Raw genomic sequence first — 15,621 nt, 5'->3', positions numbered from 1 at the left:
AGTATATGTATTCTTTAAAGAAAACTGCTGCAGGTCCCTTCTCAGGCGCAGTACAGTCCGCCCGCCGCAGAGGGCGCTGCTAGGCCAGATACAGCATCTATGTTTCCGGTCCATTTCCGCTGATTGGATGGACTTGTGTGGCACATTCATCCATGGGCAGATTCGACAGAAATTTCTTTGTGCTTAATGTAAAATGTGGCTTTAAATACAAATTCAGTGGTTATCTTTAGCCGTATGATGCCTCAAATCCCTCGATAAATTAGTATCCTTTTGTTGTTTAGACGCTGGAGAAATGGATGGACAAAAAGGAGGTACGAATTTGTGCTAGCTTCAACTCGAATATGTTCGTCGGGATTTCATGTTGGTTTGGGCCAAATCAAAATAAACAAACGTGTTTGTTAGGGTGCTCATTTTCAAAGTGTTTTATTTTGTATTCTCGCTGAGAACATTATTTACAGACTTTTTGTTCTGCGAGTGTCTTTAACAGTCGACAGCTTCTGAAAGCACAAGTGTCAGTCTATGAACGTTAGCCCCGAAGCTCAATGATGGCTTATTAATAATGAAGGTGTTGATGTAACATCAGATTGTGTGGACAAAGACAGCTTATCTACCATATGTAGTTAAAAAGGAAATGTATCCACGGATCAGCACTCAAAATCAACTCTAGCGCATATTTGCATTGCTTCATTTCATAAGGAACATATTCAATTTCACAAAAAAAGAAACATATAACGGAGGTAAAACACTAACAATATTCAAGATGACTGTGGATGGACCGAATAATTGCCTAATGTATGTTAGTCTTGTGGATGCTACTGTTAATTAAAGCTGTGACGTTTCAGCAGTTGTCATATCCTGTGAATTAACATCCATAAACGTAAATTGCATCCATTTGAAATGGAAATGCGGATAGATTGTTGATATTACATATTAATATATATAGTATATAAGTGTGGGTCTGGGCTCCGTCTACTGTAAATTGTTGTTCAACAGGTGGGAACAAGGAGCTGTGTTGCATAATAGCTACTAATATTATAATATTTATTGAGCCCCAACAGCATCCTCTGTTAGATGTGGATTGTGGAATGAAATCAACAAAACGACCGGTTGAAAATAATTAGTTTTTAAAAAAACTTTCAAGTGTAAATGTTTTCTGTAGAGGTACATGCCATCCTCCATTACCTATAATTGAACTGCATATAGGTAACAAAGTAGGGTAGACTCCTTCCCTTCTATTTCCCTTATTTTCTCCCTACCTTTAACTCCGGTTGCATGTACAGTATTGAAATTGAAATTAGACAGAAGAGAAGGGGGAAAAAATGAAACCATGTTTTATGTTTCATTTCAACATTGACATCCACAGAAACAAGCTTAGAATTATGCAGAGTAAGTTTGTAATAAATAGTAACACTAGTTTTCATTCATACTTATGTCTCTTTGACACTTAAATTAATTAATTCTCTCACAAAGAAAGACCAGTTTCTAAGAGATGTTGCAGATGGGTGGAGGAGGGAGGCCGGAAAATGTGGGATAATGACTCCAAATTGCAAAATTTGCTCAGACATACTGTATGTATAATGTTAATCTATCTCACTCTCTTTTTTCCTGTTTTTTTCCCTCCTCTCATTGCCTCTTCATTTGCCATCCATTTTCTTTGTCTCTCCGCAGCTGGTTCTATGTTTATGTGTCGGCTGTGCAACCTCTTCTCTCCCAGTCGCTCTCAGCTGCTGGCCCATTGCTCCCAGCTTCACCCCCAGCAGGAGCCTCCTGATGACATCATCATTGCTCTGCAGCCTCTTGTAGGAGAGCCTGTGGAGACGCTAACAGGTCAGATTAGCGTGTCATTGCTACTATTGCTATCACTGAATAAAAAAATAAAAAAGTTTTTATTGGACAATAATTATCAATACGTTCACTAATGTGGGGATGAATTGAACTTTGTATAATGTATTTGATCGGGTCTTGAAACCAATACAGTATTTAACTGTAGCCTACTACTCTTCTTGGACTGATAATCAAGTCAAAATTAATTAGAAGATAATTAAAACACCAATCAAATAAAACATGTGAACAATTGATTAAGAATGAAGAACAACTACCCATTAAACTACACAGGAATATGTCAGTCAGTGCAGCACTATAACTCTTATTTGTCTTCGATTGCGTCTGGGAGATCGCTGTACAATGGAGTTCTATATCACAAGGCATAAGCTACATTAGTTCATCAGGCTTTTGCTACATAGAAAACAAGTGTTTGTAGGGTAAGCTCATGGTTTGTCTTTGGCCTCTTAGTGGGATGTATTAATTGAAAATTAATCTTGTTATCTGTTCTGCTGTGTTATTGGCCCACAGAGAGCTCGGTGAAGCGAAAACGAGGACGACCGAAAGGCTCTACCAAGAAGACGCGCAAAGATTTGACAGAGTGCAAGGCCGATTCTACCCTTTCTCAGGAGGATCATGTTCAAAGAGAAAAAGAAAGCAAGAAGGAGGAGGGAGATAGAAAATGCAGCTCATTACAAGGTAGTGTTGTTTACAATTATATGTATCCCATAATTCTTTCCTTTTCATGCAGAAGACATTATAAGTACCTCCTGCATGAGAGAAGATCCTTGCTTAAAGTTTATAGCCAATTTTACAGTATAAAGGTTTTTGGTCAGCTGGACTTTTGCCTGTTTGCTAACCTAACTTTTCTTAACACTCACTAAATTATTGTGTAGACCTTTAAGTCATGAGCTTTAGTTTTTCAAGTAAACTTGTTTTTGTTAGTGATTTCTGTTAATATTCTACACAAACTGTGTTTCCTGCACTCGGTTTTCTGACTCCTGATTCCTCTGCTAGCCAGAAGCAATGAAGGGATAATGGGGCTGGAATGTAGAGACTGCCATCGCTCGTTCAGCAACAGACGGCAGATCCTTAAACACATCTGCCTGAGAGAGGAGAAAGATGATGAAGATGAAGAAGAGGAGAATGGTGAGGAGGGAAATCTACGATAGAAAAGTGAATATGTGCTAAAGAGACATTCAAAACTGGGGTGACCGGAAGGAGAATGTTTGGAAATATCCTTCCTATAACTATAGATCTTTAAATACATCTGCCTTGACAACCAGAGATGTTGGGGAAAAAATACAAAATGTCTTGGTAATTTCACAGACATATTACCTATTTTTAGGGAGCAGCTGTGGTGGAGCAGGAGTTGAGGCTTCTGGAAGTTTGGATCCTGGGGGAACAGATCCAAACCAGATGCAACAAAACCCAGCAAGACCAGGACTGGCGAGAGAAAAAGGTATAAGGTTAAAGTTCAGGACATGATTTCTTCAAATTAATTCTTACAAAGAGGGACTCCTAATTGCTGCTTTAATATCACAATAAAATGTGATTTGGGATGAAATGTAAAAGATTAATGATCTTAGCAGTTTGACCTTTTCTTCTTCCATGCTTGTAGACGTGGGCAGCTTCAGGCCCCCGAGAACCAACCGAAGCCGCACTTCAAAAGAAGGAGGCCTAGCAAAGGGAAACAAAAAGTCGGTCATCAGTGTTGTTCTGACAGAAGATAAAACACTTCCAGGTTTGTCTTCAGGAGCGGTTTTATTTGATGTGCTAGTATTCACATTTTGGCTAACATCGACTGCTGGAGGTTTACTCCTCGATGAGCGGCCGCAGGTTCGACTCCGACCGGCGGCCCGTTGCTGCATGTTATCCCCCCCCCCTCTCTCTCCTTCAAGTCTAGGATGTCCTATACAGATAAAGGCATACAATGCACCAAAAAATCATCTGTAAAAAAACAAAAAAAACATTGACTGCTGTAGAAGACCTACCCACCAAACTTCCCAAACCCATGATTTAAAATTAAGAACTGCACCACAGCACCTTGTTAATTATGATTTATTATTATGATTTATTATGATCTTTAACACCTTAGAATGCACAGCATTATGCAATGCATTATTATTTAATAATTTATCTATTCATTCAGAAAGACATGCATGTTAAGTAACTAGGACTACAGCTGAAAATTAGCCGACCGGTTAACAGTGGCAAATTTACACAATTGTTGATTAATTTGCATTGTCCTAATAAAATGAACAAATCTACATACACTGTAGTTGTAACATATCTGTGGATTGTCCTTTTATGTGCTACTTTTTGTGCATTTTAATATTGCTTCAATTAAGATGTTACCCCTATAATTAAGATGTTAACCTTTCATTCAACAGGTGTTTCTACAATGGTTCCAGTAGAGGACAATTCAGTAGAAACAGAGTCTTCAGCCATCCAAGCTCAACCTCAGGTAAGCACAGGAGTACACGGAAACAGTCACCTAAATTGTAAAATGTGTTTCTCACTTATCTCTTGTAGTGTCTAGCCTGGCAGACAGCTTGGAGTTATTTTTTCAGGTTTTAAGACATCTCTGAGATTCATGCCTCCATCCTAATAGAATTAGGCTGTATAGAATTCTGTAAGTTGTGCTCAGAGCAGTGAAAAATTACATTGTTTTTCAGGAACAGGATAGTGCAGAGACCTTATTGTGAGTAGTTTCTATGGAAAATGATTTCTACCAAAGACATAATCTCTATAAAAAAGGATGTGGGCTCAAATGCAAAATAAAAACATATTATTTCTAAAATATTTTAGGATATTAGCATTTCATCTGAGTTTTAAATAAGACGATTCTGACATACAATGTTGCAGTGAGTGAGTCTTTTTTTCATTTATTAGTTATGATCTAATATTGATTTGATTTTAGTTGATCTGTGGCTTCTTATAGTATATGGGTTTATTTATTGAATTTGTCTGGACAGTCTGCAATCTTCCAGAGTCGGTCACATCGAGACCGTTCAAGTGGAGCCACTGCCTGCGAAGGTGACCCTAAAACAGATCAGCTGCCGAGGTAATATAATAGAAAATGTCCATCTCTTCTATAATTCTTTGAATGTAATACATAATTGGTGGTAATAATAATGGATTGCATACAGACAAAAGGGCATTAATTTGTCAATTGCATGCATAAATAATTTTGCAAAGGTCCAGCTAGTTTGTGCTAGCCGCAGTCTGACCTATCACTGTTATCTCCTGTCAGCGGTCTGATCCCTTTGTTTCCTACTCATAGTTCAAACCCGACCTCCACAACAACAACAACAACAACAACAACAACAACAACAACAACAACAATATCAGCAGCTAGCAAAGGCTTCCAGGAATATTCTATCAAGCAAGATGCTACCAAGTACTGTATGCATATTTTTTTTAAATGTATTAACATTGAATTAATTTTTTTGTAGTTGTAGCTTTGGCGGTTAAGTGTAGCTGAGCTGTAACAATCTTAACAGAAAAGATATGTTTGACTTTCTTTTTCCTGTTTTTTGTGAGTAGTTAAAAGTTTATTTAGTTTGCTTCCTTATTGTTAATGTAGTTATCTGTGCAGCAGTTATCTGGTCCACTGGTAATAGTAATATTGTTATTCTCTGTCTCCCAGTTTACTTCAGAGCCAGTTGAAGATCTTTGCCTGTGAGTTCTGTAATAAGATCTTTAAATTCAGACACTCACTGGTCGCCCACCTCAGGACACACACCCAGGAGAAACCCTTCCAGTGTCCACATTGTGACTATGCATCAGCCATCAAAGGTAAATCCAGGCTCACTGTTGTTGAGGCTGCAAAGACACTTTTAAGCTTGATTATTAAAAGTGACAATGAGGGCACCCAGATAGCTCAGTGGGTGGAGCGGGTGCCCATATAAAGAGGCTTGCTCCTTGACGCAGCGGGCCAGGGTTCGAATCAGGCCTGCGGCCCCTTTGCTGCATGTCACTCCCCCCCTCTCTCTCTCTCTCTCTCTCTCTCTCTCTCTCTCTCTCTCTCCCCCCCTTTCACACATCTTCGTCTGTCTGTCAAATAAAGGGAAAAAAAACTGAAAAAAATAACTTTAAAAAAAAAAGTGACAATGAATCGAGTTGTTAAAGTTGCAATTTGTATTTATGAGATGGTTTAAGTCAAAGATGCTGATGGGAAAGAGAGAGAGGGAGAGATAGAGGGGGTATGACAGTACAACATTGGTACTGTTTCTTTGTGTTGATTTGAACCATTTCAGATCAGTGTCTCTTGTTGGATCCTTGGTGAAACTTCTCCTTTAAATACGTAATCCGGTACCTTTGCAATTACTGCTAAAAGCTATTATAGTCAAAAAGACTGGAAAAGCCTGTAATGCTCCCAATGAAGACATTGGAAAATATCAATAGTTAAAAACATGCAACACGGAATTACTGGAAGTATTTGTAAAACCTATTGCAATATTTAAATAACTAAATCATAAAACCTGGGGTTACAAACTTCTAAAATTCTTGTAAAAGTTGCTTACTTTCTTACCTTCCTTTCCCTTCAAAGCCAACCTGAATGTTCACCTGAGGAAGCACACAGGAGAGAAGTTCAGCTGTCAGCACTGTCCTTTCAACTGTCTCAGCCCAGGACACCTCAAGGTGTGTTATTACTTAATTACTGTTATTGATTGTATTAGTAACACTGTTATATCCTCAGTATAATTAATATGAACATGTAAGCTTAGAGACACAATGCAAAGTTTGTTGTGATTCTGGTTCCCACATTCAAATAGATTAGCTCAATGGTCAGGTTTTTTTTTTCTCTGGTTGGAGAAGTAATTCTGTATTTCTAATGCAGGTCCACATAGAGCGAGTCCATTTAAAAGTGAAGCAGCACTGCAGCTTCTGTGAGAAAAAATACTCTGATGTAAAGAACTTGCTTAAACACATGGAGAAACGACATAACCTAAAAGACCCCGCTGTTTCCCAGAGCTACCAACAACTGAGGTTTGATCTTCATTATCTACATTATTTTACCTTCCTATATACCACCTCACACACCTGCCCGTCTAAATCTGTTAATCTGGTCCAGGTTAAAGACACGTCAGGGACTCAGACAGCTCCTCTACCACTGTCCCACCTGTAACCGCCGCTTTAAGAACCAGCTGGAGCGGGAGCGCCACCTGTTGGTCCACGGGCCACAGCGTCCCTTCTCCTGCCTCCTCTGTGACCATGCTGCAACCAAGATGGCCACCCTCACTGCTCATGTCAGGAAGCACCTCTTCCTATATGTGTGCTGTGTGTGTGACGGGAAGTTTGTCAGCTCTCAGAGACTGAAGAGTCACTTGAACGAGTCTCACCACGAGCTGGACCAGGGCCAAGCCTTCACTGACTGCATCAACAACAGCTACTATCTGATACAGCCTGGAGGAGGCATGTGGGGGGATGAGGAGAGAGAAGATCCAGATAATGGGATGGAGGAAGAGCTAAGGATAGACCAAGAGGGGGAAGATGAGAGGACAAGAGAGGAGGGTAGAAGAAATGGTGTTGGAGGGGAGGAGTGGCGAGATGGGGAAGGGGAGCAGCTGCAAGCAGCAACAAGCAAGGATGTGGAGCAAGAGAAAGAGGAAGAACAGGCAAAATGTCAGGGGGAAAGTGTAGAAGAAATACAGCGGAAACAAGGAAAATTAGAAAACACAAGTGCACAACAAGATTCCCAAGAACTGCTCCATCAAGCTATTTCTACAGAAACCACAACTCCGTCTGACAGACAAGATGAAGCAACCGCTGGAGAGAAGTCACAGGACAGCACGGCAGACACATGCACCCCAGCAGCTGGAGACGATACACCAGAGAGCAGTCACACCCCCCGCTTGGACGACAGCACTCAAGAAAATAAACACCCAGCTGTTGAGAACACACAGACACCTTCAGCACCTCCATTCGAAGACAGACAAACTCCACATTCAGAACGGGTAAATTAGTCACAGGTACACAATAATATCAGCTAGGACTCCCACTAACAATTGTTTTCATAACCAATTATTTACTTGATGAGTTGTCTGGCCTTTGTCTTATTTTGTCCATCCAACAATCCAAAACCCAATATATATATATATATATATATATATATATATATATATATATATATATAATTTCTTTAAATCATTTAATGTTCCAGAATTTAAAACGAGAGAATGTCGAGATGTACAGAAAAAAAATGACCTTATGATGAATCAATTCGTGCTGATTCATTTTCTGGCGATCGATTAATTAGTGTATCTAATCTTTTAAATTACAAGACTTTTATTTTGGCATCAGTAGACCGATCTATCAGAATTATGTAATCCATATCTGATTATCCATCCAAAGTAATGTTCTTCTCTATATATAGAAAGGACAACGAGCAACAATTGCACTTAATGAAGATTATGATGCAGTCTTATTACTTAATCAGAACTATTTAATCTGTGTCTAAAATACATCACTTCTTAGAGGAATTTAACTTTGAGTCATCTTTTCATCTTCTCTTGATGTAGACCTTCTCCTCCTCAGCTTTTCTCCTGGCGTTCTGACTTGTTCTTTGTTTTCTGCTGGTAGGTGGCGGAGGTTCAGCATCAGAGTGCGTTTCAGCAGGTGTTGTCATCTCTTCAGAAGACTCGGCTCAATATGGAGTCTTTCCAACGACTCAGGAAAATCTACGGAGACTTGGAATGTCAATTCTGTGGTGAGATGATGAAACTCCCTTGAGAAGCCTGGTTTTATTTTGTCCTGTTATTTTATTTATTGAGTTTGATTTTTACTTTTTACTACATATGATTTTTTTACTCAGGGGTGTCACGATTTTGATTTTAAATTGCAAATTGATCAAATTAAGCATTTGATTTTGACTACTGAAATCAAAAGCCTTCCCCAGTTGTTTTCTTTTCATTCTCCACCCCCTACTTACGCACTTCCGAAGAAATGAATAACCGCAGACACAGCATAACTCACCTGCTGGTAGCATGCAGCTTTAAACCCAGGATAGGGTAGCTTACCTACTGTTCACTGCTCCTCTGTTTTCAGCTGGGTGACAACATTTTGCCTTCAATGTGAGTGAGTTGTGCCAAAGGGACTCCATGGTGCCTAAAGGTGCACCTAGTTAAACTAATGGTGCATTCAATTGCGCCCTGTAAACTCTGAGAAACTATTTTTGTTGTAGTCCTTTTCTGCCATCTAGTGGCTCTTACTGTGGCGTTGCCTTCCCTTTAAAAAAAAAAAAGTTGAAATCAAAAATGAGAATCGAGACACCTTTATTAGCTTTTCCTTTATTATGGCTAGAGTGTTAAATAGTGTCTTTTTTGCTACACAGGTAAACTGTTCTGGTACAAAGTCCATTACAACGTCCATGTACGCACACACACCAAGGAGCACTCACATTACTGTTCAAAGTGTAGCTACTCGTCCATCACCAAAAGCTCTTTAAAGAGGCACCAGATCCAGAAGCACAGCGGCTTGCTACTGCCGTGTTCAAATCTCGGCTGTAAATACACCACACCCGACAAATACAAACTTCAGGCCCATTTGAAGACACACCAGGAACAGGTAACCAGTCTTCTACCTTACCCTACCCACCCTAATGTATTGTTTACCCCAATGCAATTTTTTTGTTTAGATTCAAGGTAGCTGTTTTAAATTTGTTAAATTAGTAGAACAATTAAGTTAACGAAAAAGATCATTCATGAAGCCCTAATGACTTTATATGTGAGCTTTAATCAACCTTCACTGTATTACCCGCTTTTACTGTGACGGATGTAAACATGACTTTTGACTTCTGTTGTTTACAGGGGAAGAGCGTGGCATGTCCTGTATGCCAGAACAGCTATCCAGAGCACAGATTAAAGCACCACATCAAAACATCCCATCCTGGTAAAGAATACAGACATATATCTACAGACATACACAAAACATGCACACACTACTGTTTGTTCTCTAAAAATTTCTATTTCAAATCTGTCCTTTAAATCAGCGTGAGTATTTTGTTCATTTGGGCGGCAGTGGCTCAGTTGTAGAGCGGTCGTCTGCCAATCGGAAGGTTGGGGGTTCAATCCCTGGGCCTGCAGTCCCATGTCGAAGTGTCCTTGGGCAAGACACTGAACCCCAAGTTTCCCCCGGAGTGTGAGTGTGTGTGAGTGTTTATCTGATGAGCAGGTGGCACCTTGTACGGCAGCCTCGGCCACAGTAAATAAATGTGTGTGAATGGTGAATGTATCCTGTATGATGTAAAAGCGCTTTGAGTAGTCGTTAAGACTAGAAAAGCGCTATATAAATACAGCACACATTTACATTCATTCTCCACAGTGCTAAGTATGTTGCATCTGACTGAAATAAATAGTAAGTCACATAGCCATGTTCAAGGTTGCAATTTAATTTTGTGTGTTGGCCAGACACGCCTATGCAGGGTAAAGGACTGATGGTGCAGCGCGCAGAGAAGTGCCCTTACTGTGACTCCTATTTCCTGAAGAACAGCAGTGACTTTCAGCGGCACATCTGGGCCCACCAAGGTGAGATGTTCATCTAATCTTAACACAGGCAAGCACATACACACAACACAAGTGTCAAGAAACACATCTTGGACCAGAAGTGACCGAATGAACAGCATTGGTTTACTGCTTGATTACTTTGTGATCTTAGCTTCCATCTGTCTCTCTTTGTCCTGGCTGCCTTCCAGGATGATGGACTAGACTGAAAACACACTCCAGAAGTTGTAGGAGGAAATTAGCTTGTTGGTCAAGTTAATTGTGAAATGATGAGAACACAAACAAACCAAATCATCTGCTTGTATGCTGCTGGCATTATCTCAAAGATAAAAAAATGAAATCTGGCAATGAAGATAGGCAGAAGTTACCCGGAAGTTATGAGACTGTTTTTCTCCTGCAATGGTCTCTTGGTCAAAACCTTTCAGTTTGTTTATCTGAGAATCTAATGAGTAATGTGGGGCTGCTAAAAATTACTGCTAATGAAAATGTGCTGAATTTGTTTTGCTTAATTACTTTTGTTAGTCAACACAATCCACAAGGTAATTGACAGTTGTATCTTTTGCAAATCCCTTTTTATTATAAACACAGCCCTCACAAGCAAATCGCAGAGTAGCGAAGGGGCAACCATGGTACGGCCCCCCTGGCACAGTTAGGAGGACTGGCACTTCAGCTGCAAGTCCTCACTCTTCACTACCGTACAGGCCTGAACCGGCGACCCTCCGTTTCCCATACTTGTTTAATACATAAACTATGTGCACATCAGCTGTTATGTACAATGTTTAGTTTTGAGGAAGTAAGTTGTTAGTCTGTTCCTTTTCCCATCAGTCCCTTCCTGTTTACCTTGAAGTTGCATCTATGCTGAGGCTGAGAAAGCTGGCAGACATAAATCCAGCACAGGTGTTGATGAAGATCTCCAAGAGAGCACAGCCAAGAAAACCTGCAATGCATAGTGTGCTAATTGTGCATTTCAGCAGTTTATCTGGCTTTTTTTTTCTAGACGCTTTCTGCCACTGTCCTTGTCACTTTGTCCCAAGATTTTGCTACCCTTACTAGCTCACTGCGCCCATACAACACTCACCCATAGAAAACATGTATCAATCACAAGCTGGTGGACTAATAACACACTTATGCACTTAGTATGGATTGTAGATTATTTCTTGGGCATTTCCAGCCTATTTTTGACAGGAACGCTGAAGACATGAAAGGAGAGAGAAGAGGGGGAATGACATGCAGCAGGTCAGAGTCTAACCTGGACCCGCTGCATCTAGGAGTAAACCTCTGTAATATATGGGTGCCCGCTCTACCAACTGAGCTATATAGTGCCCAATATAGTTATTTTACTGTACCTTTCTAGCTGTTATGTTCTTTTATTAATCTACATTCTAAACAAAACGTTTGATTATAATTTCCTTTTTTGTCGCTGTGTCATGTGCTTATTCTTTTGATTGCGTCTGTGTCCGTGTGTAGGTCTGAAGCCGTATGTCTGCAGTATGTGTGACTACGCAGGCCGGAGTAGAAGCAACCTGAAGACTCACATGAACCGACACAACACCGAGAGAAGTCACCTCTGTGACCTGTGCGGTAAAAAGTTCAAATCTAAAGTCACGCTCAAAAGCCACAGACTGAGCCACACCGATGAAGGTATGTATTATTTATCTATTTATTATTATCCATGTTATAATTGGTTATTGTATGACCAAAGTATTCCGCTTGACTGGACGGGATTTAAGTAAGTGCAAAGCGCTGATCTATATATAATATTGTTTGGTTTGTTCAGGGAAGCGGTTTCAATGTTCAGAGTGTGACTTCAGCTCGGTCTCCAAACCTTCCTTGCTCAGACACATGGAGCAACACGCTGAGTTTAAGGTCAGAATAAATGCATACAACACACACACACACACACACACACACACACACACACACACACACACACACACACACACACACAAAAGCTATAATAATGATGTCATGTCATTGTTTTGACAACATGATTGACAGGTTGTTCACAATAATCCATTTGATCTTGTGTTACAGATACTTTATTTGCATTACCTTGTGTGTGTTTTTATCTATCTACGTAGCCATTTCGCTGTGCCCACTGCCACTACTCCTGCAACATCGCTGGTCCCCTGAAGCGACACTACAACATGAAACACCCAGATCAGAAATATCAGAATGCTGGACCTGGACTGCCTGACCCTGATGCTCTAAAACAGCAAGGTCTGATCTCTGCTCTCATACTGCCATGTCCAGACTTTTTATGTTCTATGATGTCACTTTGTACTACAGTAGGACATGTGTATTACGTACAGATTGTTAAAGTATGGTTGGCATTATGGTGAAGACCCTCAGGAGTGAGAAAAATAATTTAATATTGCTTTAGGCTTGTCACAGTACAGAACAGGAAGCGTGTTTAGCATATCCTAACAGCTTTTGTGTGTGCCTGTGTTTAGGTGGTATGAAGTGTCCTGAATGTGAATTTGTTTATGGGACCAAGTGGGAGCTGAACCGCCACCTGAAGAGCAAACACAGCCTGAAAGTGGTGGAAGGCACCTGCTGGGAGGTGAACAGTCTACACATACACAGACTAGATACAGTGGAAAAAAGCATTAGGTTATTTTTAGCCATGCAACATGCGACATGACTCTGGGGATGGCAATGTCGGCTGGTCCACTGCAATGGTCCAGACTAAAATACCAAATATTGACTACATACTGTATATATTGATTGATTGGCACACAATGTGGCACAAACATTCATTAACCCCTAAGGATGTATTGTGAGTGGTGATGGCACAGTGAATATGACACATGCCTTTGGTGTGGGAGAGCTAATATCAACCAATGTGTCCCTGAGCAAGACACTTAACCCCTAGTTGCTCCAGGGGCGTGCGACCTCTGACATATATAGCAATTGTATGACGCTTTGGATAATAGCGTCAACTATGTGACATGTAATGTGATGCATAGTCACTTTGCTGATACCCTTGCATGCTAACATTAGCATTAAGCTCAAAGCACTGATGTACCTAAGTACAGCCACATAGAGCTAGCATGGCTAGAGACTCTTTGTCTTGTTTCTGTCCCAATCTTTTGTATTTTAAAAATTATACTTCTGATTTAGAAACTTAAAAACTGCTGCCAAAATATCAAAAGCGGAAATCTTGCTAGTTCATTCCTGTTAGCATTTAGTATAAGTACCAGTTTTTTTTTTTCAGTCAAAGCTATTATTTTCAGTATGGTACAATCTCCACCATATGTATGATTGACAAGGTCGGGGAGACAGTAGAGGCCCAGTACGTGCCTGTGGAGGACGAAGAGCAGCTAACAGAAGAACCTGTAGCAGCCCTACAGGACAATGGTAACAACAACAGTGATAAACATTAGGCCTGCACAATTCGGCGAAAAATATGAGTCACCTAAGTTTCCTTAGAATTGATATCACGATTCTCTGCCACGATTTGTTTTCTCACGAATTGTAATGTTTATTGCTTACATCAACCATGACAAAACAAAAAAAATAGGCAACTACCAAACATAGATTTTTTGGCACCTATAGCACATTGCACATCACCACAAGCCTGTAAACATAGAGGCTTCAATGAACAGAAGGGAGAGCATTAAAACCTATTTTATGCAGTCGGTTTAAAACGCACAGAAGAAAGTAGTAGCGTTTTTGATGCAGTTCACTTGTAAAATCAAGTCAGAATTAGAATCATTACATCTTTTTTTTAATGTTTAATAAAAAAAAAAAACGTACTGAATTTTATATAGCGCTTTTCTAGTCTTATAGACTACTCAAAGCGCTTTTACATTTTACCATCCACCATTCACACACATTCATATACTGTGGCCGAGGCTGCCGTACAAGGTGCCACCTGCTCATCAGATAAACACTCACAGACACTCACACACACTCACACTCCAATGGTGCAGCATCGGGGGCAACTCTGGGTTTAGTGTGTTGCCCAAGGACACTTCGCAGTGGACTACTGGGCCAGAGATTGAACTTTTAACCTTCCAATTGGCAGGCAACCGCCCTTCCACTGAGCCACAGCGTCCCCCTTTATCATATCAGAAAAAATTTAACACACATTAAATCGTGAACAGGGTGAATCAAGATCGCGATTTTATAAAGATAAATCGTGCAGGCCTAATAAACATACAGACAAACCAACAGACCTTTTTTTTTTTTTATTATTTCCCCACAAATAATTAGGGAAAGTGCTTGTGACACATCACAATAATTGTTTGTCTCTTGTGTTCAGTTAATATCCAGCATATTGCCGAATTCAGTGCCGAGACTCACGAGGCTGTCACCTCCATGGTCGCCATGGCTCCAGGCACTGTTACCGTTGTACAACAGGTAAACATCACCACATCACGCACTCAGTAATTCATGAGTTGTTACAACACAATGTTGATGTTGAGTTGTGACTGAAGTTGCAGGTGGCTGATGAGCAGGAAGTTGGGAACTGCAGCAACCAGCTGATGGTGGTGAATGCAGAGGGGGGTCTAGCCGGTAACCAGGTGATGGTGGTGGAGGACGCACATGGCCTGGAGGCTTTGACAGTCCTCACTCAGGGAGAAAACACTCACCACTATATTGTCTATGTCCAGGAACACACTGTTGAAATCAACTAGTAATGCTACAGTAGCATTTCAACATCTGTCGATCCATCAGTGTTGTGGGGATCAGTGACTATCCGTTTGCAAAAAGTTAAGTAACATAAAATATACAAATAATCAATAAAATCAGGATTTAGTCAGTGTTTTTCTATCCTCATTAAGAATTTCATTTATCAGATACATTTTTCCAGTCGCTTGATAATTATGAAAACCATAAGTGCAATACTTGTGTGATTATGTGTCATATTTTGTACTTAGAAAGTATATTTGAATAAAAACCCTGTCTTGCACTGCTTTTTGCACTGGAGTGGCTTCATTTTCTAAAAAACAAGTACTGTACAGGTACAGTTTTCATAATATCACTATTTGATGTGTGACAATATGATATGAGACAAAGCAACGCAGAATATTTGCAATACTTTGAAGCATCATGCATTCTTTATGTAAGTAATTTAAAAGTAGGCCTAGTTTACAAAAATCCTTTGAAAAAAATTTAAAATAGAGAACGATATGGCTCTTGGAGGAACAACACTTTGCTTTAGGAATTTAATGTGGTTAAATTATAGTGGTTTCTGTTTGTTAGTGGCTTGGAAACAGACGATGTTTCCAAGCCACTAACAAACGAACGTGATAAAACAAAAAAAGATAAAACAGCAGCATTACGT

The 15,621-nt window shown here is 40.0% G+C and overlaps 1 protein-coding gene across 2 annotated transcripts; it reads left to right on the top strand.

The window, feature by feature from the left end:
• The first annotated feature begins 113 nt into the window (after positions 1-113).
• LOC117945716 (zinc finger protein ZFAT-like) lies at positions 114-15,248 on the top strand. Of its 2 annotated transcripts, none has more exons than XM_034873376.1 (25): positions 114-179; positions 282-311; positions 1,669-1,827; positions 2,353-2,520; positions 2,839-2,970; positions 3,170-3,283; positions 3,443-3,565; positions 4,215-4,288; positions 4,800-4,888; positions 5,108-5,224; positions 5,474-5,622; positions 6,377-6,468; positions 6,668-6,816; positions 6,902-7,784; positions 8,410-8,536; positions 9,161-9,393; positions 9,636-9,717; positions 10,236-10,352; positions 11,796-11,969; positions 12,106-12,194; positions 12,410-12,548; positions 12,782-12,891; positions 13,601-13,688; positions 14,596-14,693; positions 14,777-15,248. In XM_034873376.1, the coding sequence occupies exons 1-25, from the start codon at positions 128-130 to the stop codon at positions 14,969-14,971; spliced, it is 3,783 nt and encodes a 1,260-aa protein (XP_034729267.1). In that variant the 5' UTR covers positions 114-127; the 3' UTR covers positions 14,972-15,248. The 2 variants fall into 2 exon arrangements, with proteins under 2 accessions (XP_034729267.1, XP_034729266.1); XM_034873375.1 differs by having other exon boundaries at positions 14,771-15,248.
• Positions 15,249-15,621: the final 373 nt, after the last annotated feature.

The sequence above is a fragment of the Etheostoma cragini genome, chromosome 6, assembly GCF_013103735.1.
Source record: "Etheostoma cragini isolate CJK2018 chromosome 6, CSU_Ecrag_1.0, whole genome shotgun sequence".
In the NCBI taxonomy this organism is placed as follows: domain Eukaryota; kingdom Metazoa; phylum Chordata; class Actinopteri; order Perciformes; family Percidae; genus Etheostoma; species Etheostoma cragini.
The sequence above is the reverse complement of the archived record's forward strand: the minus strand, read 5'-3'. Positions and strand labels throughout refer to the sequence as shown.

Coding starts and splice junctions, on each gene's coding strand:
- LOC117945716 (XM_034873375.1), top strand. CDS start 128: ATGGACTTGTGTGGCACATTCATCCATGGGCAGATTCGACAGAAATTT. Junction 6,469..6,667: donor TCAGCCCAGGACACCTCAAG/GTGTGTTATTAC, acceptor TTTCTAATGCAG/GTCCACATAGAGCGAGTCCA. Junction 14,694..14,770: donor CTGTTACCGTTGTACAACAG/GTAAACATCACC, acceptor TTGTGACTGAAG/TTGCAGGTGGCTGATGAGCA.